Source organism: Anomaloglossus baeobatrachus, chromosome 2, assembly GCF_048569485.1.
Source record: "Anomaloglossus baeobatrachus isolate aAnoBae1 chromosome 2, aAnoBae1.hap1, whole genome shotgun sequence".
In the NCBI taxonomy this organism is placed as follows: Eukaryota; Metazoa; Chordata; class Amphibia; order Anura; family Aromobatidae; genus Anomaloglossus; species Anomaloglossus baeobatrachus.
Window position 1 is genome coordinate 101727032 of NC_134354.1, and position 25831 is coordinate 101752862.

General features: G+C 46.3%; 1 protein-coding gene across 3 annotated transcripts in view; it reads left to right on the forward strand.

Annotated features, from left to right (window-relative positions):
* The window catches only part of CORO6 (coronin 6), a 219436-nt gene that overhangs the window by 166583 nt on the left and 27022 nt on the right, over positions 1-25831 (forward strand). For 2 of the 3 annotated variants that reach the window (XR_012750427.1, XM_075335241.1), the window contains exon 6: positions 17635-17754. Coding sequence is in view for 2 of the 3 variants with exons in the window: in XM_075335241.1 (XP_075191356.1) it covers positions 17635-17754 (120 nt within the window). In the remaining variant the exon portion in view is untranslated. Of the gene's footprint in view, positions 1-16534; positions 16655-17634; positions 17755-25831 lie in introns of all 3 variants that reach the window. The other variant, XM_075335242.1, reaches the window with a different exon arrangement.

Below are 25831 nucleotides of genomic sequence, written 5' to 3' on the forward strand. Positions count from 1 at the left end.
GAAGCGGTGATGTTGTGTGCGACATGCTGGTGTAGCGCGGGCACACCTTTCTTAGAGAAGTAGTGGCGACTAGGCATCTGGTACTGGGGCACAGCGACAGACATAAGGTCTCTAAAATCCTGTGTGTCCACTAGGCGGAAAGGCAGCATTTCGGTAGCCAACAGCTTACAGAGGGATAGAGTCAACCTCTTAGCTTTGTCATGGGTCGGAGGAAGTGGCCTTTTATTTGACCACATCTGAGGGACAGAGATCTGGCTGCTGTGTGTAGACGGTGTTGAGTAGGGTGTCCCTGGAAAAATGCAGGTTTGTGAGGAAAGTGCAGGCGGAGACATGATGTTGCCTTCATCCAACGTTGGTGCTATCGATGTCTGAGAGAGCTGTACACACTCACTTGTTTCCCCTTCCAAACCAACTGACGACCTTACAAGCAAACTGCCTGTTGCGGTTACAGTGGTGGAAGTTTTGCGTGGAAAAACAGGTGTGACAGCTGTCCCCACAGTCCTAGAAGATGAAGAGCGCGCGGATGCACTGGAAGGGGCGGGCGGTGGATGGTTCGCTCCGCTAGCCGGCATTGCAGCACGGTGAGCTTCCCACCGGGACTTATGATATTTATTCATGTGACGATTCATGGAAGAAGTTGTCAAACTGCTGAGGTTTTGACCTCTACTAACAGAATCATGACAAATGTTACATATCACATGAGTTGGGCGATCTTTTTCGATGTGAAAAAAGGCCCAGGCTAGGCAAGGCTTAGAGGCCATGCGACCTGTTGATCCACCCCGAATAATGCTCATAGGCAGAGTGGTGGCTGAGGATGCAGTTGTAGACGTGCTACCAGTGCTCCGACTCTGTCCAGGAAGGCGCAAGGTAACTTCGTCGTCGGTTGCATCCTCCTCCACCGCCTCTGTTGACCTCCTCGAGTGCCTGACTGGGGGTTGACAGTAGGTGGGATCTAGAACGTCATCATCAATTGTTGTGTTCGCACTCCCCTCCCCCTCAGACCGAGCCTCTTCTTGCCCTGACCGAATATTTAAGTTGTCATCCCAATCGGGTATCTGCGTCTCATCTTCATCAGTATGTTCCTCATTGTCTATAACCACAGGTGTTACAGTTTGTGACAAAGGGTCAACATTATGCTCAGAAACTTGGTCCTCACGGCCTGAATCTGAGTCACAAAGGTTCTGGGCATCACTGCAGACCATTTCCTGTTCTGTACTCACTGTAGCTTGGGAGCAGACCTCTGATTCCCAGGCTATAGTGTGACTGAACAGCTCTGCAGACTCAGCCATCTCAGTTCCACCATACTGTGCAGGGCTGATGGAGACTTCAGAGCTGGGAGAAATCAAGTGTGATTGGGATGACAACTCAGAGGAATGGTGTTTTTTGGATGCGGTACTTGAAGTGGCTGAGAGGGCACTTGTTGGACCACTTGAGATCCATTCAAGCATTTTCCTTTTTTGCCCATCATCTACCTTTGTTCCTCTTGTTCGTGTCCGTAAAAAAGGGAGCACATCGGATTGTCCACAATAAGTAGTAGACATCTTACTTTTGCTAGTAGATGGTCTATCTTCAGCAGATGATAATGGAGCTTTGGCACCTTCCCCACTGACAAAACCTTTTTTGCCTTTTCCACCACGCCTCTTCCCCTTTCCACCAGCATCTGTCATTTTGCCACTCATGTTGATTGCGACAAGATTGTGGACTGAAAATGTGGTAGTAAAAATTGAGAGGTGGTGAAGATTGCAGTGGTGGTCTAGCTTTATTAACAGCAGAATAATAAAGAATAAATATCCCTGACAATGTAACTTAGTTATAATTCGTTGGAGTGTGCAACGCAGGCAGACGTGCTGCAAATGTCTTGGCACTAGTGGGACTATAGCAAAGTCCAATAGCCACGTATAGGATGCCACTAGGTTCACTGAGTGTGTGCTAGTATAATGGCTTAGTTATAATTAGTTGGAGTGTGCAACGCAGGCAGATGCGCTCTGCAAATGTCTTGGCACTAGTAGGACTATAGCAAAGTCCAATAGCCACGTATAGGATGCCACTAGGTACACTGAGTGTGTGCTAGTATAATGGCTTAGTTATAATTAGTTGGAGTGTGCAACGCAGGCAGACGTGCTGCAAATGTCTTGGCACTAGTGGGACTATAGCAAAGTCCAATAGCCACGTATAGGATGCCACTAGGTACACTGAGTGTGTGCTAGTATAATGGCTTAGTTATAATTAGTTGGAGTGTGCAACGCAGGCAGACGTGCTGCAAATGTCTTGGCACTAGTGGGACTATAGCAAAGTCCAATAGCCACGTATAGGATGCCACTAGGTACACTGAGTGTGTGCTAGTATAATGGCTTAGTTATAATTAGTTGGAGTGTGCAACGCAGGCAGACGTGCTGCAAATGTCTTGGCACTAGTGGGACTATAGCAAAGTCCAATAGCCACGTATAGGATGCCACTAGGTACACTGAGTGTGTGCTAGTATAATGGCTTAGTTATAATTAGTTGGAGTGTGCAACGCAGGCAGACGTGCTGCAAATGTCTTGGCACTAGTGGGACTATAGCAAAGTCCAATAGCCACGTATAGGATGCCACTAGGTACACTGAGTGTGTGCTAGTATAATGGCTTAGTTATAATTAGTTGGAGTGTGCAACGCAGGCAGACGTGCTGCAAATGTCTTGGCACTAGTGGGACTATAGCAAAGTCCAATAGCCACGTATAGGATGCCACTAGGTACACTGAGTGTGTGCTAGTATAATGGCTTAGTTATAATTAGTTGGAGTGTGCAACGCAGGCAGACGTGCTGCAAATGTCTTGGCACTAGTGGGACTATAGCAAAGTCCAATAGCCACGTATAGGATGCCACTAGGTTCACTGAGTGTGTGCTAGTATAATGGCTTAGTTATAATTAGTTGGAGTGTGCAACGCAGGCAGATGCGCTCTGCAAATGTCTTGGCACTAGTAGGACTATAGCAAAGTCCAATAGCCACGTATAGGATGCCACTAAAAAACACTTAGTGTGTGCAAGTATAATGGCTTAGTTATAATTAGTTGGAGTGTGCAACGCAGGCAGATGCGCTCTGCAAATGTCTTGGCACTAGTGGGACTATAGCAAAGTCCAATAGCCACGTATAGGATGCCACTAGGTACACTGAGTGTTTGCTAGTAAAATTGCTTAGTTTAAAAAAGTTGTAGTGTGCAATGCAGGCAGACGTGCTCTGCAAATGTCTTTGCACTAGTGGGACTATAGCAAAGTCCAATAGCCACGTATAGGATGCCACTAGGTACACTGAGTGTTTGCTAGTAAAATTGCTTAGTTTAAAAAACTTGGAGTGTGCAATGCAGGCAGATGTGCTCTGCTAATGTCTTTGCACTAGTGGGACTATAGCAAAGTCCAATAGCCACGTATAGGATGCCACTAGGTACACTGAGTGTGTGCTAGTATAATGGCTTAGTTATAATTCGTTGGAGTGTGCAACGCAGGCAGATGCGCTCTGCAAATGTCTTGGCACTAGTGGGACTATAGCAAAGTCCAATAGCCACGTATAGGATGCCACTAGGTACACTGAGTGTTTGCTAGTAAAATTGCTTAGTTTAAAAAAGTTGTAGTGTGCAATGCAGGCAGACGTGCTCTGCAAATGTCTTTGCACTAGTGGGACTATAGCAAAGTCCAATAGCCACGTATAGGATGCCACTAGGTACACTGAGTGTGTGCTAGTATAATGGCTTAGTTATAATTAGTTGGAGTGTGCAACGCAGGCAGACGTGCTGCAAATGTCTTGGCACTAGTGGGACTATAGCAAAGTCCAATAGCCACGTATAGGATGCCACTAGGTACACTGAGTGTGTGCTAGTATAATGGCTTAGTTATAATTAGTTGGAGTGTGCAACGCAGGCAGACGTGCTGCAAATGTCTTGGCACTAGTGGGACTATAGCAAAGTCCAATAGCCACGTATAGGATGCCACTAGGTACACTGAGTGTGTGCTAGTATAATGGCTTAGTTATAATTAGTTGGAGTGTGCAACGCAGGCAGACGTGCTGCAAATGTCTTGGCACTAGTGGGACTATAGCAAAGTCCAATAGCCACGTATAGGATGCCACTAGGTACACTGAGTGTGTGCTAGTATAATGGCTTAGTTATAATTAGTTGGAGTGTGCAACGCAGGCAGACGTGCTGCAAATGTCTTGGCACTAGTGGGACTATAGCAAAGTCCAATAGCCACGTATAGGATGCCACTAGGTACACTGAGTGTGTGCTAGTATAATGGCTTAGTTATAATTAGTTGGAGTGTGCAACGCAGGCAGACGTGCTGCAAATGTCTTGGCACTAGTGGGACTATAGCAAAGTCCAATAGCCACGTATAGGATGCCACTAGGTACACTGAGTGTGTGCTAGTATAATGGCTTAGTTATAATTAGTTGGAGTGTGCAACGCAGGCAGACGTGCTGCAAATGTCTTGGCACTAGTGGGACTATAGCAAAGTCCAATATCCACGTATAGGATGCCACTAGGTTCACTGAGTGTGTGCTAGTATAATGGCTTAGTTATAATTAGTTGGAGTGTGCAACGCAGGCAGATGCGCTCTGCAAATGTCTTGGCACTAGTAGGACTATAGCAAAGTCCAATAGCCACGTATAGGATGCCACTAAAAAACACTTAGTGTGTGCAAGTATAATGGCTTAGTTATAATTAGTTGGAGTGTGCAACGCAGGCAGATGCGCTCTGCAAATGTCTTGGCACTAGTGGGACTATAGCAAAGTCCAATAGCCACGTATAGGATGCCACTAGGTACACTGAGTGTTTGCTAGTAAAATTGCTTAGTTTAAAAAAGTTGTAGTGTGCAATGCAGGCAGACGTGCTCTGCAAATGTCTTTGCACTAGTGGGACTATAGCAAAGTCCAATAGCCACGTATAGGATGCCACTAGGTACACTGAGTGTTTGCTAGTAAAATTGCTTAGTTTAAAAAACTTGGAGTGTGCAATGCAGGCAGATGTGCTCTGCTAATGTCTTTGCACTAGTGGGACTATAGCAAAGTCCAATAGCCACGTATAGGATGCCACTAGGTACACTGAGTGTGTGCTAGTATAATGGCTTAGTTATAATTCGTTGGAGTGTGCAACGCAGGCAGATGCGCTCTGCAAATGTCTTGGCACTAGTGGGACTATAGCAAAGTCCAATAGCCACGTATAGGATGCCACTAGGTACACTGAGTGTTTGCTAGTAAAATTGCTTAGTTTAAAAAAGTTGTAGTGTGCAATGCAGGCAGACGTGCTCTGCAAATGTCTTTGCACTAGTGGGACTATAGCAAAGTCCAATAGCCACGTATAGGATGCCACTAGGTACACTGAGTGTGTGCTAGTATAATGGCTTAGTTATAATTAGTTGGAGTGTGCAACGCAGGCAGACGTGCTGCAAATGTCTTGGCACTAGTGGGACTATAGCAAAGTCCAATAGCCACGTATAGGATGCCACTAGGTACACTGAGTGTGTGCTAGTATAATGGCTTAGTTATAATTAGTTGGAGTGTGCAACGCAGGCAGACGTGCTGCAAATGTCTTGGCACTAGTGGGACTATAGCAAAGTCCAATAGCCACGTATAGGATGCCACTAGGTACACTGAGTGTGTGCTAGTATAATGGCTTAGTTATAATTAGTTGGAGTGTGCAACGCAGGCAGACGTGCTGCAAATGTCTTGGCACTAGTGGGACTATAGCAAAGTCCAATAGCCACGTATAGGATGCCACTAGGTACACTGAGTGTGTGCTAGTATAATGGCTTAGTTATAATTAGTTGGAGTGTGCAACGCAGGCAGACGTGCTGCAAATGTCTTGGCACTAGTGGGACTATAGCAAAGTCCAATAGCCACGTATAGGATGCCACTAGGTACACTGAGTGTGTGCTAGTATAATGGCTTAGTTATAATTAGTTGGAGTGTGCAACGCAGGCAGACGTGCTGCAAATGTCTTGGCACTAGTGGGACTATAGCAAAGTCCAATAGCCACGTATAGGATGCCACTAGGTACACTGAGTGTGTGCTAGTATAATGGCTTAGTTATAATTAGTTGGAGTGTGCAACGCAGGCAGACGTGCTGCAAATGTCTTGGCACTAGTGGGACTATAGCAAAGTCCAATAGCCACGTATAGGATGCCACTAGGTACACTGAGTGTGTGCTAGTATAATGGCTTAGTTATAATTAGTTGGAGTGTGCAACGCAGGCAGACGTGCTGCAAATGTCTTGGCACTAGTGGGACTATAGCAAAGTCCAATAGCCACGTATAGGATGCCACTAGGTACACTGAGTGTGTGCTAGTATAATGGCTTAGTTATAATTAGTTGGAGTGTGCAACGCAGGCAGACGTGCTGCAAATGTCTTGGCACTAGTGGGACTATAGCAAAGTCCAATATCCACGTATAGGATGCCACTAGGTTCACTGAGTGTGTGCTAGTATAATGGCTTAGTTATAATTAGTTGGAGTGTGCAACGCAGGCAGATGCGCTCTGCAAATGTCTTGGCACTAGTAGGACTATAGCAAAGTCCAATAGCCACGTATAGGATGCCACTAAAAAACACTTAGTGTGTGCAAGTATAATGGCTTAGTTATAATTAGTTGGAGTGTGCAACGCAGGCAGATGCGCTCTGCAAATGTCTTGGCACTAGTGGGACTATAGCAAAGTCCAATAGCCACGTATAGGATGCCACTAGGTACACTGAGTGTTTGCTAGTAAAATTGCTTAGTTTAAAAAAGTTGTAGTGTGCAATGCAGGCAGACGTGCTCTGCAAATGTCTTTGCACTAGTGGGACTATAGCAAAGTCCAATAGCCACGTATAGGATGCCACTAGGTACACTGAGTGTTTGCTAGTAAAATTGCTTAGTTTAAAAAACTTGGAGTGTGCAATGCAGGCAGATGTGCTCTGCTAATGTCTTTGCACTAGTGGGACTATAGCAAAGTCCAATAGCCACGTATAGGATGCCACTAGGTACACTGAGTGTGTGCTAGTATAATGGCTTAGTTACAATTCGTTGGAGTGTGCAACGCAGGCAGATGCGCTCTGCAAATGTCTTGGCACTAGTGGGACTATAGCAAAGTCCAATAGCCACGTATAGGATGCCACTAGGTACACTGAGTGTTTGCTAGTAAAATTGCTTAGTTTAAAAAAGTTGTAGTGTGCAATGCAGGCAGACGCGCTCTGCAAATGTCTTTGCACTAGTGGGACTATAGCAAAGTCCAATAGCCACGTATAGGATGCCACTAGGTACACTGAATGTTTGCTAGTATAATGGCTTACTTAGAATGAGTTGGAGTGTGCAGAGGACAAGAGGATACAGTGGCAGGATTGTGGTGCTCTGGGTAGAGGAATGGAAGCCTGCCTTTCTATTCCCTCCTAATGGTGAAATGCAGGGAGGAAATCCCTGACCTGGGCTACACAGACGCTGTTGCTGTTTGCAGGACCTGTCACTTATGGCTCTCTGACCCTGCCGCTTTGAGCCCTTAAAAGGACTGCTAGAATGTGCTCTCCCTAAGCTGTCTAACGCTGTGTATGCAGCGCATACAGCTGTATCGGCTATAGGACTCAGGAGGACGGAGCTGCGACACTGATGTCTGACACCAAAGACGCAGAAGGCAGATAATGGCGTTCGTGAAGAAAATGTCCGGTTTTATAATGCAGGGACATGTGACATGCAGATCCTATCACACATGCCGTTGCTTCTCTGGCTCAAAGTCCACTTAGGTGTGTGTGTGTCTGTGATTGGCTGACATGCTGGCCCGCCCCACAAGACGCGCGCGCTTAGGGAAGGAAGACAAGAAAAAAAAAAAAAAAAATGGCGATCGCCATTATAGAAACAGCAGTGATCTGAAGGCGCTGTTCACGCACACTATACACTGAAATGTGATAATAGTTTGATTCACAGAGTGACTTACACTATTACAGCAGAAACCAAGCTAGGATTTAGCTGTTTTTTGGCTGCTAGAACCGTTCTCGAACGTTTCTAGAACTATCGAGCTTTTGCAAAAAGCTCGAGTTCTAGTTCGATCTAGAACATGCCCCAAAATCACTCGAGCCGCGAACTGGAGAACCACGAACCACGAACCGCGCTCAACTCTAGTCTGCAGTGATGCCCAGAACCTTTGTGACTCTGATTCAGGCCGTGAGGACCAAGTTTCTGAGCATAATGTTGACCCTTTGTCACAAACTGTAACACCTGATGACGATGAGACGCAGATACCAGATTGGGATGACAACTTAAATATTCGGTCAGGGCAAGAAGAGGCTCAGTCTGAGGGTGAGGGGAGTGCAAACACAACAATTGATGATGAAGTTCTAGATCCCACCTACTGTCAACCCCCAGTCAGGCACTCGAGGAGGTCAACAGAGGCGGTGGAGGAGGATGCAACCGACGACGAAGTTACCTTGCGCCTTCCTGGACAGAGTCGGAGCACTGGTAGCATGTCTACAACTGCATCATCAGCCACCACTCTGCCTCTGAGCACTAGTCGGGGGGGATCAGTAGGTCGCATGCCCTCTAAGCCTTGCCTAGCCTGGTCCTTTTTTGACATAGAAAAAGACCGCCCAAATTATGTGATCTGTAAAATTTGTCGTGATTCTGTTAGTAGAGGTCAGCAGTTTGACAACTTCTTCCATGAATCGTTACATGAATAAATATCATAGGTCCCAGTGGGAAGTTCACCGTGCTGCAATGTGGCCTAGCGGAGCGAACCATCCACGGCCTGCCCCTTCCAGTGCATCCGTGCGCTCTTCATCTTCTAGGACTGTGGGGACAGCTGTCACACCTGGTTTTCCACGCACAACTTCCACCACTGTAACCGCAACAGGCAGTTTGCTTGGTAGGTCGTCAGTTGGTTTGGAAGGGGAAACAAGTGAGTGTGTACAGCTCTCTCAGACATCGATAGCACCAACGTTGGATGAAGGCAACATCATGTCTCCGCCTGCACTTTCCTCACAAACCTGCATTTTTCCAGGGACACCCCACTCAACACCGTCTACACACAGCAGCCAGATCTCTGTCCCTCAGATTTGGTCAAATAAAAGGCCATTTCCTGCGACCCATGACAAAGCTAAGAGGTTGACTCTATCCCTCTGTAAGCTCTTGGCTACCGAAATGCTACCTTTCCGCCTAGTGGACACACAGGATTTTAGAGACCTTATGTCTGTCGCTGTGCCCCAGTACCAGATGCCTAGTCGCCACTACTTCTCTAAGAAAGGTGTGCCCGCGCTACACCAGCATGTCGCACACAACATCACCGCTTCCTTGAGAAACTCTGTGTGTGAACGGGTGCATTTCACCACCGATACTTGGACCAGTAAGCATGGACAGGGACGTTACATGTCGCTGACTGGGCACTGGGTAACTATGGTGATAGATGGTGAAGGGTCTGCTGCACAAGTCTTGCCGTCCCCACGACTTGTGTGTCAATCCTCTGTCTGTCCAAGTTCCGCCACTGCTTCTGCCTCCTCCACGTCATCTGGGTCCTCCACCTCCGCCCCAAGCCTGCCTGGTCAGGCCACCAGCGTTCTCACTGCGCAGAAGGAATCACGCACCCCTCATTACTATGCTGGCAGCAGAGCGCAACGGCATCAGGCGGTCTTTAGCTTGACATGTCTTGGTAATAGGAGTCACACAGCTGAGGAGTTGTGGTCAGCTCTGTGGTCCGAGTTTAATAAATGGTTGTCTCCACTCAACCTGCAGCCTGGTAAGGCCGTGTGCAACAATGCTGCAAACCTGGGTGCGGCCCTTCGCCTGGGCAAGGTGACACACGTGCCTTGTATGGCTCACGTGTTGAACCTTGTTGTCCAGCAATTTTTAACACACTATCCCGGCCTAGATGGCCTTCTGACCAGGGCACGAAAACTGTCTGCTCACTTCCGCCGTTCAACCGCCGCAGCTGAGCGACTTGCATCGCTCCAGAAGTCTTTCGGCCTGTCGGTTCATCGCCTGAAATGCGATGTGCCGACATGCTGGAATTCGACTCTCCACATGTTACAGCGACTGTGGCAGCACCGCCGAGCCCTGGTGCAATACGTCATGACATATAGCCTGGGCCAACGAGATGCAGAGGTGGGGAAGATCACCCTGATGGAGTGGTCTCAGATCAAGGACCTATGCACCCTTCTGCACAGTTTCGACATGGCGACAAATATGTTTAGCGCTGACAATGCCATTATCAGCATGACAATTCCAGTCATTTACATGCTGGAGCACACGCTAAACACTATTCGGAGTCAGGGGGTGGGACAACAGGAAGGGGAGGAACTACAGGAGGATTCATATGCGCAAGGGACAACAACATCACCAAGGTCCAGACGTTCATCATCACCAACGCGGCAGGCATGGGACCATGGGGGACAGGGATCAACAAGGGCGCATAGTAGCAGGTGAAATGTTGAGGAAGGTGCAGGAGAACATGAAGAAATGGAGGACGAACTGTCCATGGACATGGAAGACTCAGCGGATGAGGGAGACCTTGGTCAAATTTCAGTTGAAAGAGGTTGGGGGGAGATGTCAGAGGAAGAAAGAACGGGTAGCACCTCTATGCCACAAACACAGCGTGGACTTGGTCCGTATGGCTGCGCAAGACACATGAGCGCCTTCTTTTTGCACTACCTCCAACATGACCCTCGTATTGTCAAAATTAGTAGTGATGATGACTACTGGCTTGCCACACTATTAGATCCCCGGTACAAGTCCAAATTTTGTGACATAATTCCAGCCATAGAAAGGGACGCACGTATGCAGGAGTATCAGCAGAAGCTGTTACTCGATCTTAGCTCGGCTTTTCCACCAAACAACCGTGCAGGTGCAGGGAGTGAATCTCCCAGTTGTAACTTGACAAACATGGGACGGTCTCGTCATCTTCAACAGTCTACCCGTACCAGTAGGACTGTATCTGGTGCTGGTAACAGCAATTTTATGGAATCTTTTCATAATTTTTTTTAGACCCTCCTTTGCAAGGCCACCAGAGACAACAAGTCTGACACATAGTCAACGGCTGGAGAGGATGATACAGGAGTATCTCCAAATGAACATCGATGCCATGACTTTGCAAATGGAGCCTTGCTCATTTTGGGCTTCAAATCTAGAAAAATGGCCAGAGCTCTCAACTTACGCCTTGGAGATTTTGTCGTGTCCAGCTGCCAGCGTTGTCTCTGAACGTGTCTTCAGTGCTGCTGGGTGTGTGCTGACGATAAACGCAGGCATCTGTCCAGTGACAATGTGGACAGACTAACGTTCATCAAAATGAACAAGTCATGGATCCACCAGGAATTTACTACCCCTGTGTCATCCTGGGGAGAGTAAATGCTTGTGGATTTTGAATGTGCTTGATGCAAATCTAGCTGTGAAGTGTACAACTAGGGCACAAGTGCTGCCACTGAATGGGTGGGTGTGTGTGGGGCACAATTTTTGGAAAAAAAGGGAGACTCCGCTTGGAGTAACCCTTGCTTGCTGTGTTTTTTAAAAATGATCCAAGATGAACAGAGCTGGGATCAGGAAAGAGTTTGCTACCTACCCCGGGGTCATCCTGGGGACGGTTAAGTATGGCGTATTTTTGAATGTGCTTGATGCAAATCTAGCTGTGAAGTGTACAACTAGGGCACAAGTGCTGCCACTGAGTGGGTGGGTGTGTGTGGGGCACAATTTTTGGAAAAAAAGGGAGACTCCGCTTGGAGTAACCCTTGCTTGCTGTGTTTTTTAAAAATGATCCAAGATGAACAGAGCTGGGATCAGGAAAGACTTTGCTACCTACCCCGGTGTCATCCTGGGGACGGTTAAGTATGGCGTATTTTTGAATGTGCTTGATGCAAATCTAGCTGTGAAGTGTACAACTAGGGCACAAGTGCTGCCACTGAATGGGTGGGTGTGTGTGGGGCACAATTTTTGGAAAAAAAGGGAGACTCCGCTTGGAGTAACCCTTGCTTGCTGTGTTTTTTAAAAATGATCCAAGATGAACAGAGCTGGGATCAGGAAAGAGTTTGCTACCTACCCCGGGGTCATCCTGGGGACGGTTAAGTATGGCGTATTTTTGAATGTGCTTGATGCAAATCTAGCTGTGAAGTGTACAACTAGGGCACAAGTGCTGCCACTGAATGGGTGGGTGTGTGTGGGGCACAATTTTTGGGAAAAAAAGGGAGACTCCGCTGGGAGTAACCCTTGCTTGCTGTGTTTTTTAAAAATGATCCAAGATGAACAGAGCTGGGATCAGGAAAGACTTTGCTACCTACCCCGGTGTCATCCTGGGGACGGTTAAGTATGGCGTATTTTTGAATGTGCTTGATGCAAATCTAGCTGTGAAGTGTACAACTAGGGCACAAGTGCTGCCACTGAATGGGTGGGTGTGTGTGGGGCACAATTTTTGGAAAAAAAGGGAGACTCGCTTGGAGTAACCCTTGCTTGCTGTGTTTTTTAAAAATGATCCAAGATGAACAGAGCTGGGATCAGGAAAGACTTTGCTACCTACCCCGGTGTCATCCTGGGGACGGTTAAGTATGGCGTATTTTTGAATGTGCTTGACGCAAATCTAGCTGTGAAGTGTACAACTAGGGCACAAGTGCTGCCACTGAATGGGTGGGTGTGTGTGGGGCACAATTTTTGGAAAAAAAGGGAGACTCCGCTTGGAGTAACCCTTGCTTGCTGTGTTTTTTAAAAGGAGCCAAGATGAACAAGTCATGGTTCAGCAAAGACTTTACTACCTACCCCGGTGTCATCCTGGGGACGGTTAAGTATGGCGTATTTTTGATTGTGCTTGATGCAAATCTACCTGTGAAGTGTACAACTAGGGCACAAGTGCTGCCAATGAAGGGGTTAGTGTCTGTGTGGCCCAATTTTTGGAAAAAAGGGAGACTCCGCTTGGAGTAACCCTTGCTTACATTGTTTTTAAAAATGATACAAGATGAACAGAGCTGGGATCAGGAAAGACTTTGCTACCTACCCCGGAGTCATCCTGGGGACGGTTAAGTATGGCGTATTTTTGAATGTGCTTGATGCAAATCTAGCTGTGAAGTGTACAACTGGGGCACAAGTGCTGCCACTGAAGGGGTGGGTGTGTGTGTGGCCCAATTTTTGGAAAAAAGGGAGACTCCGCTTGGAGTCACCTTGTGGTGTTTTACATGATTTTAGAAGGGCATGCCATGCCTATATCTGTGTCTGGTCCTCTTTTTCCTCGTAACGCTGTTTTGTTTTCGCATGAGAATTTGTCCTTGTCACTTTCCCATGTGTTTGTGTTGTGTTGTGAGTTGTTTGTCACCTTTTGGACACCTTTGAGGGTGTTTTCTAGATGTGTTTATGTGTTTGTGATTGCCTGCCATTGTTTCCTATGCAGTTCGAGTTCGGTTCGTCGAACGTTCGACGAACCGAACTCGAACGGGAGCTCTGTTCGGCGAACCGACCTCGAGCCGAACCGCGACCGGTTCGCTCATCTCTAGTCATTACACCGCACCCCTCCTCATTACAGAGATGCACATCACCTGATTTACTTAATTGGTAGTTGGCTCTCAAGCCTATACAGAACATGTATAAAAAGTATCATGTGATCAAAATACTCATTTGCCTTCTGAACATAGTGTATAATTCTAGAATATTGGATAAATAATCTATGCACTGTAGAGATCTTTCATAAAAGTACACGTTGAACAGTAGAACCGACAGTAGAATTTTATATATGCTACAAAAAGCTAGCCCCCGGATAAATATGTGTCGCTTATGTATTGCTGATATTAAAATAGATACATGAAAATAAACCTAATGCAAGTTGATATAAAATTGGAATTTTGAATAAAATTGGAATTGGATTGGAATAAATAAAAAACAGAAACAAAAAATGGCAAATTGAACATAATTTCACACAAAACCCCCAAAATGGGCTGCACAAAATTTTTGACGCCTTTCCAAAATTATGGGTAAATAATTTTGTTTCAAGCATGTGATGCTCGTTCAAACTCATTTGTAGCAAATAACAGATGTGGGCAATATGAAAATCACATATGAATGCAGATAAAAAGGGGAGAAGGTGACTTAATCTTTGCATTGTGTGTCTGTGTGTGCCACACTAAGCATGGAGAAAAGAAAGAGGGGAAAAAAAACAGTTTGAGGGCTTGAGAGACAAAATTGTTGAAAAATAACAATCTCATAGTTACAAGTCTATCTCCAGAGATCTTGATGTTCCTTTGTCCATGGCAATATAATCAAGACGTTTACAACCCATGGCATTGTAGCTAATCTCCATGGACATGGATGGCAGAGATAATTGGATGAAAGTTTGCATCACAGGATTATCCGGATGGTGGATAAGCAGCCCCAATCAAGTTCCAAAGAAATTTGAGCTGTCTTGCAGGCACAGGATGCATCAGTGTCAGCGCAAACTATTCATCAGCATTTGAATGAAATGAAACAGTGTACCAGGAGACCGAGGAAGACCACACTGCTAACACAATAATATAAAACAAATAGACTGCAGTTTGCCAAAATGTATGTGAGTAAGCTAAAATCCTTCTGAGAATGCATCTTGTTGACAGATGAAACTGAGATAGAGCTTTTTGGTAAAGCGCATCATTCTACTGTTTACCGAAAATGGAATGAGGCCTACAAAGGAAAGAACATAGTACCTATAAGCAAATATGGTCGAGGCGCAAAGATGTTTGGGGTTGTTTTGCTGCCTCTGGCACTGGGTACCTTGAGTATTTGCAAGGCATCATGAAATCTGAAGATTACTAAAAGATTTTGGGTCTCAATGTAGTGTCCAGTGTCAGAAAGCTGGGTTGTGTCCTATGTCATGGGTCTTCCAGTAGAACATTGACCCCAAAGATACTTCAAGAAGCCTTGAGAAATTGATAGAAACAAAGTGGAGAGTTCTGAAATGGCAGCAATGAGTCTGAATTTAAATTCCATTCAACACCTGTGTAGAGATCCTAAAATTGCTGTTGGGAGAAGATGCCTTCAAATATGAGACCTGGAGCAGTTTGCAAAAGAAGAGTCCAAAATTCCAGTTGAGGTGTAAGAGATTTGTTGATTGTTATAGGAAGCGATTGATTGCAGTTATTTATTCCAACGGGTGTACAACCAAATATTAAGTTGAGGGTGCCGACAATTTTGTCCGGCCCATTTTTGGAGTTTTATGTGAAATTATGTCCAATTTGCCTTTTTTTTCTTAATTTTGTTTCGCTGTTATAATACACACAAAGGAAATAAACATGAGTATAACAAAACATGTGTTATTGCAATAATTTTCTGGGAGAAATACTTTCCGATTCTGGAACAATTTCAAGGGTGCCAACACTTTTGACTGTATATCTAATATATAAAGTTGAGTGTATGTGTGTATGTATGTATGTCCGCTAAAGGAATCCGCACCATCACACTTACAATCACAAAATTTTGCACAAATGCCCCATGTGACTCAGGGAGCATCATAGACTATTTTTTGACAGGAAAATTCTACCCCGTGCTTTACAGTTACTCTCCAAAAAACCTCCATTAAAGTGAATGGAGCTGCAAGCTACAGGTTATTAATAGCAGCTGTGATTGGCTGCTATAGGAACAAAAGACATTCATAGTATAAGAAGCATATGTGTGAGGGAATATGATGTCAGTGGGGAGACAGACACAGACTGAGAGACAGACAGACAGAGACAGACAGACAGGCACAGACAGAGAAAGAGGCACACAGGGAAAGAGACAGAGGCAAACAGAGACAGATAGGAAAAAAAAGCCAGACAGACAGACAGAGAAGGACAGAAAGACACACGGGGAAAAAGACAGAGAAAGAGACAGAGACAGACAGAGGCAGACAGGGAAAGAGACAGAGACAGACAAAGATAGACAGGGAAAAAAGAGACAGAAAGAGACAGACAAAGGCAGACAGGGGAAAAAAGACAGACAGGGAAAGAGACAGAGGCAGAGAGGGAAAGAGACAGAGGAAGACAGGGAAAGAGACAGAGGCAGACAGGTAAAGAGACAGAGGCAGACTATGAAAGAGATAGTAGCAGACAGGGAAAGAGACAGACAGGGAAAGAGACAGAAAGAGAGAGAGAGACAAGCAGACCGGGAAAGAGACAGACAGGGAAATAGACAGAGACAGAGAGAGACAAACAGAGATCGTTTTTCAAACTGTACTTTTATGAAGGATCAATCTAGCACTTTTTTATTTTCATGTTAGACAAGGACTTCTCTATTGCAGCAGAATGCCTAGTATTTTTTTTCTAAAGGAGCAATAGTGTTTTTTAAAAAATTCTAGAATATATCTGTAGATACAATGCTGAGTTCATTTGTGATCTTATATAGGACCGTAACCATTTTCTAGTATTGTATCTGTTGTGTTTTATTTTCCTGGTTGCCGAATCATTTTTCATAGTCTTCCCCGTACATCCCTTGACAGCTTCTAATCATGTATCTACTCACCAAAGTGTGGATAACTGAAAATATGAGGTGATACTCGCATGACACTAATCTAAATCTTCATGCATGTTTGTGTTTTCAACTTGTTGTGGTGACCTTAACCTGCTAACCCAACAATCTAGGAGAAAAGTGGGGCTCACGAAGGGGCTCGGCCGATCAAGTCCATTTTTCTGTCTGATGGCAAAATATTCACCACCGGTTTCAGCAAGATGAGCGAACGGCAGCTGGCTCTGTGGGATCCGGTATGAGAAGGTGTTCTGCATGTTTATTTACTATACCTATCTCTCTGCTTACTATTATACTGGTCTCCTGAGGACTGTACAGATACTAAGGTGACAGAATTTTTTTTTAGATTCCAAATATATGTATTTAATTAATAAATAAAATGTCTCTAAAGATGGACAATCCTTTTAAAGAGGACCAACCACCAGGATTTTCATATATAAACTAAAACCAGTGCTATGCCGGCGCTATCATGCTGATTCTATACATACCTTTAGTTTTGAGATCGGATGTATGGTTTCTGAAATGCAGGCAAGTAAAGCTTGTGAAATACACTGTTATTTGATTGATAGCAGCTACAGAATATCTAATAGGTACATCACGTTTTGCTAGTTTTTCTTGCCCCTATCAGCCTGCCTGTCCTTCCTCCCCCTGTCCGTCCTCCCTTCTTCCTCCCCCTGTAATAACAGACAGGGGAGTGCATTTCACAAACTTTACTTGCCTGTATTTCAGAAACTATACATCCGATCTCACAACTAAAGGTATGTATAGAATCAGCATGATAGCGCCAGTATAGCACTGGTTTTAGTTTATATATGAAAATCCTGATGGTTGGTCCTCTTTAAGTTGGTCCACAATTTCCAGAATGCTCGGCCATCCCAATGTTTGGGTGAGACTTTGGTTTCCCCACATGTTGGAATATCTGTGTGCCATGTAATTAATGTTTCCCATTTCTGTTAAGCAATGAGAAACAGAATATTTGGCCCAATTTCTATTCCCAGTGATGTCAGACATGTGGACATAATGGCCAGTACACGTTGGCTTGGTAGTTGACACATCTCCAGAACTTTTCATCCAGGGTCACCTTTGTAACTATAGCTGCAGAGAATTAGGAGCCAGTAACAGGCTGTGTTATGCTTCCTGCCAGGACAGTGAGCCTTTGTGTCTATAAAAATGATATGACCAATTTGTTTTCCACCTTACCTCCTCCTATTCACAGGAAAAACTTGCCCCCCATGAGGGGATGAGACCCATGCGAGCCATCTTTACCAGAGATGGAAATATCTTTACAACGGGCTTTACACGGATGAGTCAGAGAGAGCTGGGCTTATGGGACCCGGTAATAACAGACATTAGGAATTTCATTGCTATTGTCACTGTTTCCAAAGCATAAGATCATATTTGTACCATTACCCCGCCGGTTAAATAAAACACAAAGAGTGATGTAAAGATTAAGGGAGAAGAAAATTACCAACATTCAACATTTTTAAAAATGAGTAATTATGGTGAAAAAATTCTTAAATTCTTTGGAGCAAATTTGTTTTTATGGCCACCCCCGAAACAAACTTTCCCATTGAGGGTTGTAGTGTTTTTACCCAGCAGGAGTATTATATAAAGTGGTTTTATTTAGTGAAATGAAAAAAATGCAGTATTTTATAGTATATTGTGTTATGAGGAGGCCAGCAGGAGACCTAATGTAAATCTAAAGGTTATTGAAATTATATATTATACCTTTGTTAAAGGCGTTAGCCATTACTTTTTTTACTGAGGAAGGAATCTCCAGCACCTTTTTTTCCTTAAAATTGTTTCTTTATTCGAAATTCACATATAAATGTCCATTAAAAAACATATTAGGGGGGCGTGTCCAGGATGCTGAGCTGAGTGGACGTGGGGAAGAGGAGCTCCTGTTGACCCTCAGCTAAATCAGCACTTATCATAAGCACAAACCTACTCACCGGCTCTCAGGATGGGACCACGGAGGATTAAACCATCGCAGCAGGCATCGGTGGCCCCCCCGCTGCACACCACGGCGCTGGATACTTTCTTGGGCCTGGAACAGGGTCCAGGGGAGGCCCGGACGCCATCTTTCCAGGAGCATGGAGGGGAAATGGAGGCACTGGCCCGGCCTGCTAAGCAGCAAGAGAAGGAGGAGTGGGTGAGCGGGGACACAGGGGAAAGTGGAGGAATCTCTGCAGCAGTTCCAACAGGGAATGCCTTGGCTCAGCAGCCCTGCACTGCATCGGATCCTCAGGCACAGCAGCAGCAGGCCCAGGAGCACATAGTGGCTGTGGGAGATAAGGTGGAGGTCGGGGGGCAGCCCTCCCCACTGCCGGGAGAAGGGACTGCAGCCACAGCTGGTAATATCAGGGAACAGAGCAGCCTGCTTCCCCCCTCTGGGCCTCGGTGTGGAGATCAACCTCCCCAGCTTCCCCAGCACCAGACTAAAACTCCAGTGTCTATTACTGCAGGTGCTCACCTTAAAGGGCCAGACACCTTCTATAAGGACATGCATGATTTCATAAGTAAACTTCCTTCTAAAGAGGACTTTCAATGCCTCATACGTGAGGTTAAAGCAACTTGCAGGTCAGAAATAGCTGAAGTGAGGAGAGATTTGCAGCAATTGTCTGGCAGAATTGAATCCCTGGAGGAAGAGCATGACATCACCAGATCCCATGTATCAGAATTACACAAACTGGCAACATCGCAACAAAAAATAATGGAGGATATGCAGTCTCACATAGAGGATCTCGACAACAGAGGACGCCGTTGCAATGTCCGTGTGAGGGGGGTCCCAGAGTCAGATGGGCCCGAGGACACAAACTCCATACTACAATCCATCTTTAATGAAGTGTTGGACGCTCCCCCTTCTAACATCATCAAGCTGGACAGGGCACACAGGGCTTTACAGCCGAAGAATTTATCCACCCAACCCCGGGACATCATTTGTTGCATTCACGACTTCTCCACCAAAGAACTGATCATGGCTAAGGCTAGAATGAGGCGCACGGCACCTGTGTTCAATGGCAAGGAAATCCAGCTTTTCCCGGATCTTTCTCGCATCACACTCCAGAAAAGGCGGCACCTCAAACCCCTCCTCACGAGCCTGAAGGAGCACCAGGTTCCATACCGCTGGGGTTACCCGTTTGCACTAACAGCGCGCAGAGGGGGTAAATCGGCGACCCTTCGCACTCCAGCAGATACCACTCTGTTCTGTGAAGCACTGGACATTCCAGCGGTCTGTATCCCAGATTGGGACTTGCAAAGGTTGGAAGGGCCGCCCCCTCCCGTGTGGTCCAAGGTGAGGGGTGGAGGGCGTGGGGCTTTGGGGGGGAGAGGAGGTAGGGGCCGCGGGTCGCCCCCCTCCCCGGCTCACCGTTGAGGACACTTCTTAACCTGGTTGGTGCCTATTTCTTATACCCTCTGAGTTCCAGTGGCTGAGCATGCTTTGTGATACTGTGACTCTCTCTACAGCAAGCCTCTGACTGTCCATTGTGTCATCTGCGGCCCTCTGGGTCTGTTGAGCTGCATAAGGGGGGGGGGCTGTAGCCACAATGATGCCGTGGGTGGTAGGGGGGTTGGCGGGAGCCCGGTCCCCTTACTTGGAGTTAGTGGTTGAGGTTTTTTGTTTTGTTTTTTTTTTCCCTTGTTTCCTTTTGGCACGGGCCCGTGCCCACTGGACTGACCCCCGTGGGAGGGCTACTGGGGAGTGAGGTGGGTGGCTCTCTTAGCTCAGACGGGTTGGGGAACCTCCCTCTAGGTCTCTCCCTTCCGGGTTGACCCCCCGGGAATCTATGCCTAAGGTTTATGCATTTTGGTTAATGTTCTTAATTCATGTTCATTTCTATGTTTGTCCTTGTCTTCCCCCCTCCCCGATGTTTTTTCCTTATGTGTCCTTTCAGGTACCACCCCTTCTAGAGTCCCTGGGAGCTGCGGCCCTTTGTCGTATGGACCATCTCCTCTGGCCGGCTTCACAGGGGAAGTCATGCCCCCGACGGTATAGGTGTGCCATTAGCTTTTTCTTACTTCTAAGTTTTAGATATGACCCGCATTATCTCTCTTAACGTAAAAGGTCTGAATTCACCCCGTAAGAGGAAATTGCTGCTACAGGAACTGAAAACATCAGGTGCAGACATAGCCTTTATCCAAGAAACACATTTTGTGGAATCAAACACTTTCAAATTTGCGTCCCACCGCTTTCCCATCCATTACTCGGCTTACTCGGGCTCCAAGAGGGGGGGAGTTGCTATTTTAATATCCTCCAGTTGTCCTCTACAAATTACGGGTTCTCACTGCGATCCAGAGGGTAGATATGTGATTCTGGAGGGCCAACTGGGGGGATCCCCGCACATAATGGCCAACATTTATGCACCTAATGAAGGGCAGATACGCTTTCTTAAGAAAATACTCGATCTGATAGGCGGACTGGCACCGGCCTCTACGGTGTTGGGGGGAGACTTTAACATCCCTTTTTCGGAGGTGGCCGACAGACTCTCTGTGGGTGGACACCCTCCATCGGGTGCTTTGAAAAATTTGTCCCGGGACTTTCGTAGGCTCATTAGATCAGGGGCTTTATACGACGCTTGGAGGGTGGACCACCCGGGAGAGAAGGCCTTTTCCTTCTACTCGCATCCGCATCAGACGCACACCAGAATAGACTATTTTTTCATTGACTCACAGCTGCTGGGGCGTCTTGAGAGGGTGGAAATGGGATCCATTACGTGGTCAGACCATTCCCCACTCATAATGGACTTCAAGAAAGATGGTCCTCGACCTAGGCCTCAGCATTGGCGCCTTAATGAATCTCTGATCAAAAATCCCGACACTAGGGCCTTTTTAAATAAGCAACTGGTCGAATTCTTTCAGTTGAACACGGGCACGGTCACGTCGCCGGCAACACTCTGGGAAGCTCACAAGGCAGTGATGAGGGGACTATGCATTAGAGAGGGCGCCAGGGCTAAAAAGAATGCCACAAGCCAGCGGGACTCTATAACGGCCCATCTTAAGCTACAGGAGGGGAGACTGGCGGCTGCCCCATCACTGACTATTCTTAGGAGAGTCATCAGCCTTAGGGAAAAGTTGAGAGACTTGGCAATTGGCAGAACAGAAAAATTGCTAGCCTTTTCCAAACAAAGATACTATGAAAGGAGTAATAAGGCTCATACCTTACTCGCCAGGCAGCTTAAGGAGCGCGCTACATCCTCATGCCCTCAGGCTCTGCGCGACGAAAAGGGCACTATCCACTATCACCCCGCTTCAATAGCTGACATTTTTTTCAATTACTACAACAAGCTTTATAACCTTCCGGTTCCCCCGGGCATGGCTTCGCGCGGGGCTGGGGCACTTGGGGACTATTTTTCGGCCCTTGAGCTCCCTTCACTGCCTTGCGGAGCAGCCGCGGCTTTGAATGAAGAGATTACTACAGAGGAACTGGAGCAAGTTCTGGAAGCCCTGCCTGGCGGGAAGTCACCGGGCCCGGACGGCTTTACTTATTTTTATTACAAGGTGTTTGCGGCGGAGCTCCTCCCACACATGGCCGCCTTGTTTAACTCTTTCCTTCAGGGTGACCCTATCCCTCCATCCATGCTACACTCCCATTTAATCCTCCTGCCCAAGCCACCCAGGGACCCATTGGACTGTGCTAATTATAGACCAATAGCCCTTTTGAACTCCGATTTGAAGATGTTCACCAAGCTCTTGGCGGCCAGGCTTAATCGATGGTTGCCCCAACTCCTGTATAAAGACCAGGTGGGTTTTGTCCCTTGCCGTCAGGGGGGGGACAACACCAGGAAGGTCATAGACCTGGTGGATGTGGCAAATCGGACGAAGCAACAGGCGTTGGTGTTGAGTCTAGATGCAGAGAAGGCTTTTGACCGCCTTGCGTGGCCTTTTCTCTTCAAGACAATGGAGGTCTTTGGGATCTCGGGTGGCTTTATGCGGGCCTTGAAGTCCCTGTATAGCGCTCCTACGGCCTCTATCAAACTCCCCCTCCACATCTCTAAGCCTTTTCTCATCTCCAATGGCACCAGGCAGGGGTGCCCCCTGTCCCCCCTCCTTTTTGCACTATGCATAGAGCCCCTCGCGGCCTCGGTCAGGAGCAACCCAGACATCTCGGGGGTCCTGGTCAGGAAAAAACCGTTTAAAATCTCACTTTTTGCCGACGATGTGCTCATTACACTTACTAACATCCATGTGTCCCTTCCAATTTTAATGTGCACCTTGGGTAGGTACGGGAGCCTTTCGGGGTATAAGATCAACTCTAGCAAAACGGAGGCAATGCCCTTGAATCTCGACCCGGTGGCCCTGGATTACCTGCGTTTGAATTTTAAGTTTCGTTGGAAGACAGATGCGGTCAAGTACCTGGGGGTTAACCTCACATCTACTTATGATTCCCTCTATAACCTTAACTTCCCCCCCCTTTTCCGAGAGCTGAGAACTCTTTTGAGCAAGTGGTTGCCCCTCCCTCTTTCGTGGATGGGGCGCATTGCGGCGGTTAAAATGAGCTTGCTCCCAAAATTATTATATTTCTTTGAAACCCTCCCAGTTAAGGTACCAATAAAGGAGCTGAAGTCCCTTCAGGCGGCTATCCTTAGATTTATTTGGTGTAACAAACGTCATAGGGTGGCCAGGGAGGTGTTGATGGCTCGGAGAAACAGGGGGGGGCTTTCTGTCCCGGACATCCTAAAATACTATTGGGCGGCCCATCTTAGGAGGATCCCCTGTTGGGTGTCCCTTTGGGCATACAACAGGTGGACTGAGATTGAAAAACTTTGGCTGGCGCCTATACATCCAAACACGCTCCTGTGGCCCCCGGCCCAGTGTGATTCGCCCCCCCCTCTTCTTGGACCGATGCAGTTCACTAGGGACCTCTGGGCATTTTGCATTAGAAGATTTCCTTTGGCATCCCCCTGCTCCCCTCTGGTGTCCTTCATATACCAACCCTTGCTCCCAAGCAGTCTGGAGTCGGACATGGTGCACCCCTGGCTCAAGGCAGGTCTATTCAGATTTGCAGACATTATAGATGGAAGTACAATGCAGATCCATTCCTTTGAGTACCTTAGAGATAAATTCTCTCTCTCTAATCGAGAGTTTTTCCAATATCTGCAGATCAGAGACTTGGCTGGCTCCTTGTTTGGCAGGGCAGGGGCCTCGATTCCCACAGATTTTGAGAAAATTTGCAGAAGGGGCACTGATACTAAGGGGCTGATTTCGGAAATTTACATTTTGCTTTCTGATTCACGGGAGGGGCCCGAGGGGTCTTTTCCATACATGCGGAAATGGGAGTCTCTATTGGGAAGGCGGATACTTCCTCAGGAATGGGCAGCAATCTGGGGAAACGCCGCCAAGACGTCAATATGCACACTATATAAGGAAAATATCTATAAAATTTTGCTATTTTGGTACCACACTCCAGATTTCCTTCATGGCATAGACCCCTCCATACCGGCTTGTTGCTGGAGATGCGGGGGAGGCAGGGGCACCATTCTGCACATATTCTGGTCCTGTCCAGGGATAGTCCCCTTCTGGGAGCGGGTTAGAGGGTTGATCCATAAAGTACTATATATAGAGGTTGATCTTGATCCCCTGATCTATGTTCTGGGTCTTGGGAATGGGGGATTGGGAAAAACGGCCTCTAAGCTTTTGTCCCACATCCTTACGGCGGCCAGATGCTTAATTGCAAAGAATTGGAGGCAGCCAGGGACACCCTCACTCCAGAGCCTCAAGTATAGATTACTGGACGTTAGACGCATGGAACATCTCACGGCACTATTGCATGACACAGTTGACCGCTTCCAGGCCGTGTGGGCACCATGGGACTACTTTGCGGGACAGTAGGATCTGTGAGACTGAGGCCTATGGGTCCTATGGAAGGAGCATGGACTCTTGAAACCCTTCCCTCTTCCCTCCTATTTCTCCTCTCCCCTCCTAACCCTCCTCACCTGTCCTGTCATTGTTTGTCTAGGTTCGATAAGAATTGTGAATTTTATGTTTTATTTTATGTATGAAAAACGTAAATTGAAAATCTCAATAAAAATTCAAAGTTTAAAAAAAAAAAAAACATATTACACGTTTCGGAACAATTCCGAAGGACTATATGTAACTTGTTCCAAAACATGTAGGCCGGGGCCAATGTAGCCTGAGACCTGGGCACCTATATGTTTTTAATAGATAGTTATATGTGATTTTCGAACAAAGAAACAATTGTAAGGAAGACAAGGTGATGGACAGTCCTTTGTTTTCTTCTCTACATGGTGGAATCAAGGAGACTACCTCGCTGAGCTAATTCCCCTCCCTTTCCCTATTTCCATATTTTTTATTGATGGCCTATACTTAGAATAGGCCACCAATATTTAATTGGTGGAGGTACAACACCTGGCACCCCTGCCGATCAGCTATTACCGGAACCGTCCAGAAGTTCTTGGAAGTTGTCATGACAAAGCAGTTCCATCATTTCTATAGTGGTCGCAGTCAGGTATTGCAGATACACCCCGTATTCAAATGAATAGGGGGTTTATCTACAGTTTTCGGACACAGCCACTATAATTTTGACGGAGGCACAGTGTTATGACAGTATCTGATACCTTGTAGCTGACGCCAGTAACAGCTCATCGGCGGGGGTGTCAGATGTCGCAGCCCCACCAATCAGATATTGATGGCCTATTCTTAGGATAGGCAATCAATAAAAAATATGGCCATAGGGAAGGGAGGGGAATTAGCTCAGCAAGGTAGTCTGCAGATCCACAGGTGCACAGAAGTGCCTGGTGTCCACCTTGTAGAGAGAGAAACAAAGGAGTGTCCAGCACCTTTTCTTCCAATTGTTTCTTTATTCGAAATTCACTTTTAAATCTCCATTAAAAACATAAGGTTCCCATGTCCCAGGCCACATTAGCCCTGCCTTATGCGTTTTGGAACAAGTCCTTACTCATAGTCATTCGGAATTGTTCTGAAAAGCGTAAGTTGGGGCCTATGTGGCCTGGGATATGGGGACCTATATGTTATGTTATCCTAAGAATAGGCCATCAATAAACAAAGTAGTGAGACAACTCTTTAAATTTGTTCAGGAAGGAGCAATTTTGTCCCCCAAAGAACTATAAATTTGTGGTTCTTTTGATACCATGGAGAATGAAGTTGATCATATAACATCTTCTTTCTGGTGCTGATGGTGTGACTATATGCACAAAATAGTAGAATATCACACTTTTTTCAGGGTATTGAAGTTTCGTGGGAGATTTAAAGGATAAAATGGAATTATTTTTTTTAAAGGGTTAATACTGGTTAAAACAATTAAAGGGGTATTCCCATCTCCAAGATCATATCTCAATATATGATAGGTGTAATAATAATAATAATAATAATATTAGCAAATACCTTCAATTATAATTGTAATATAGTTCTCCTGATAAGCTATGTTGCTTACC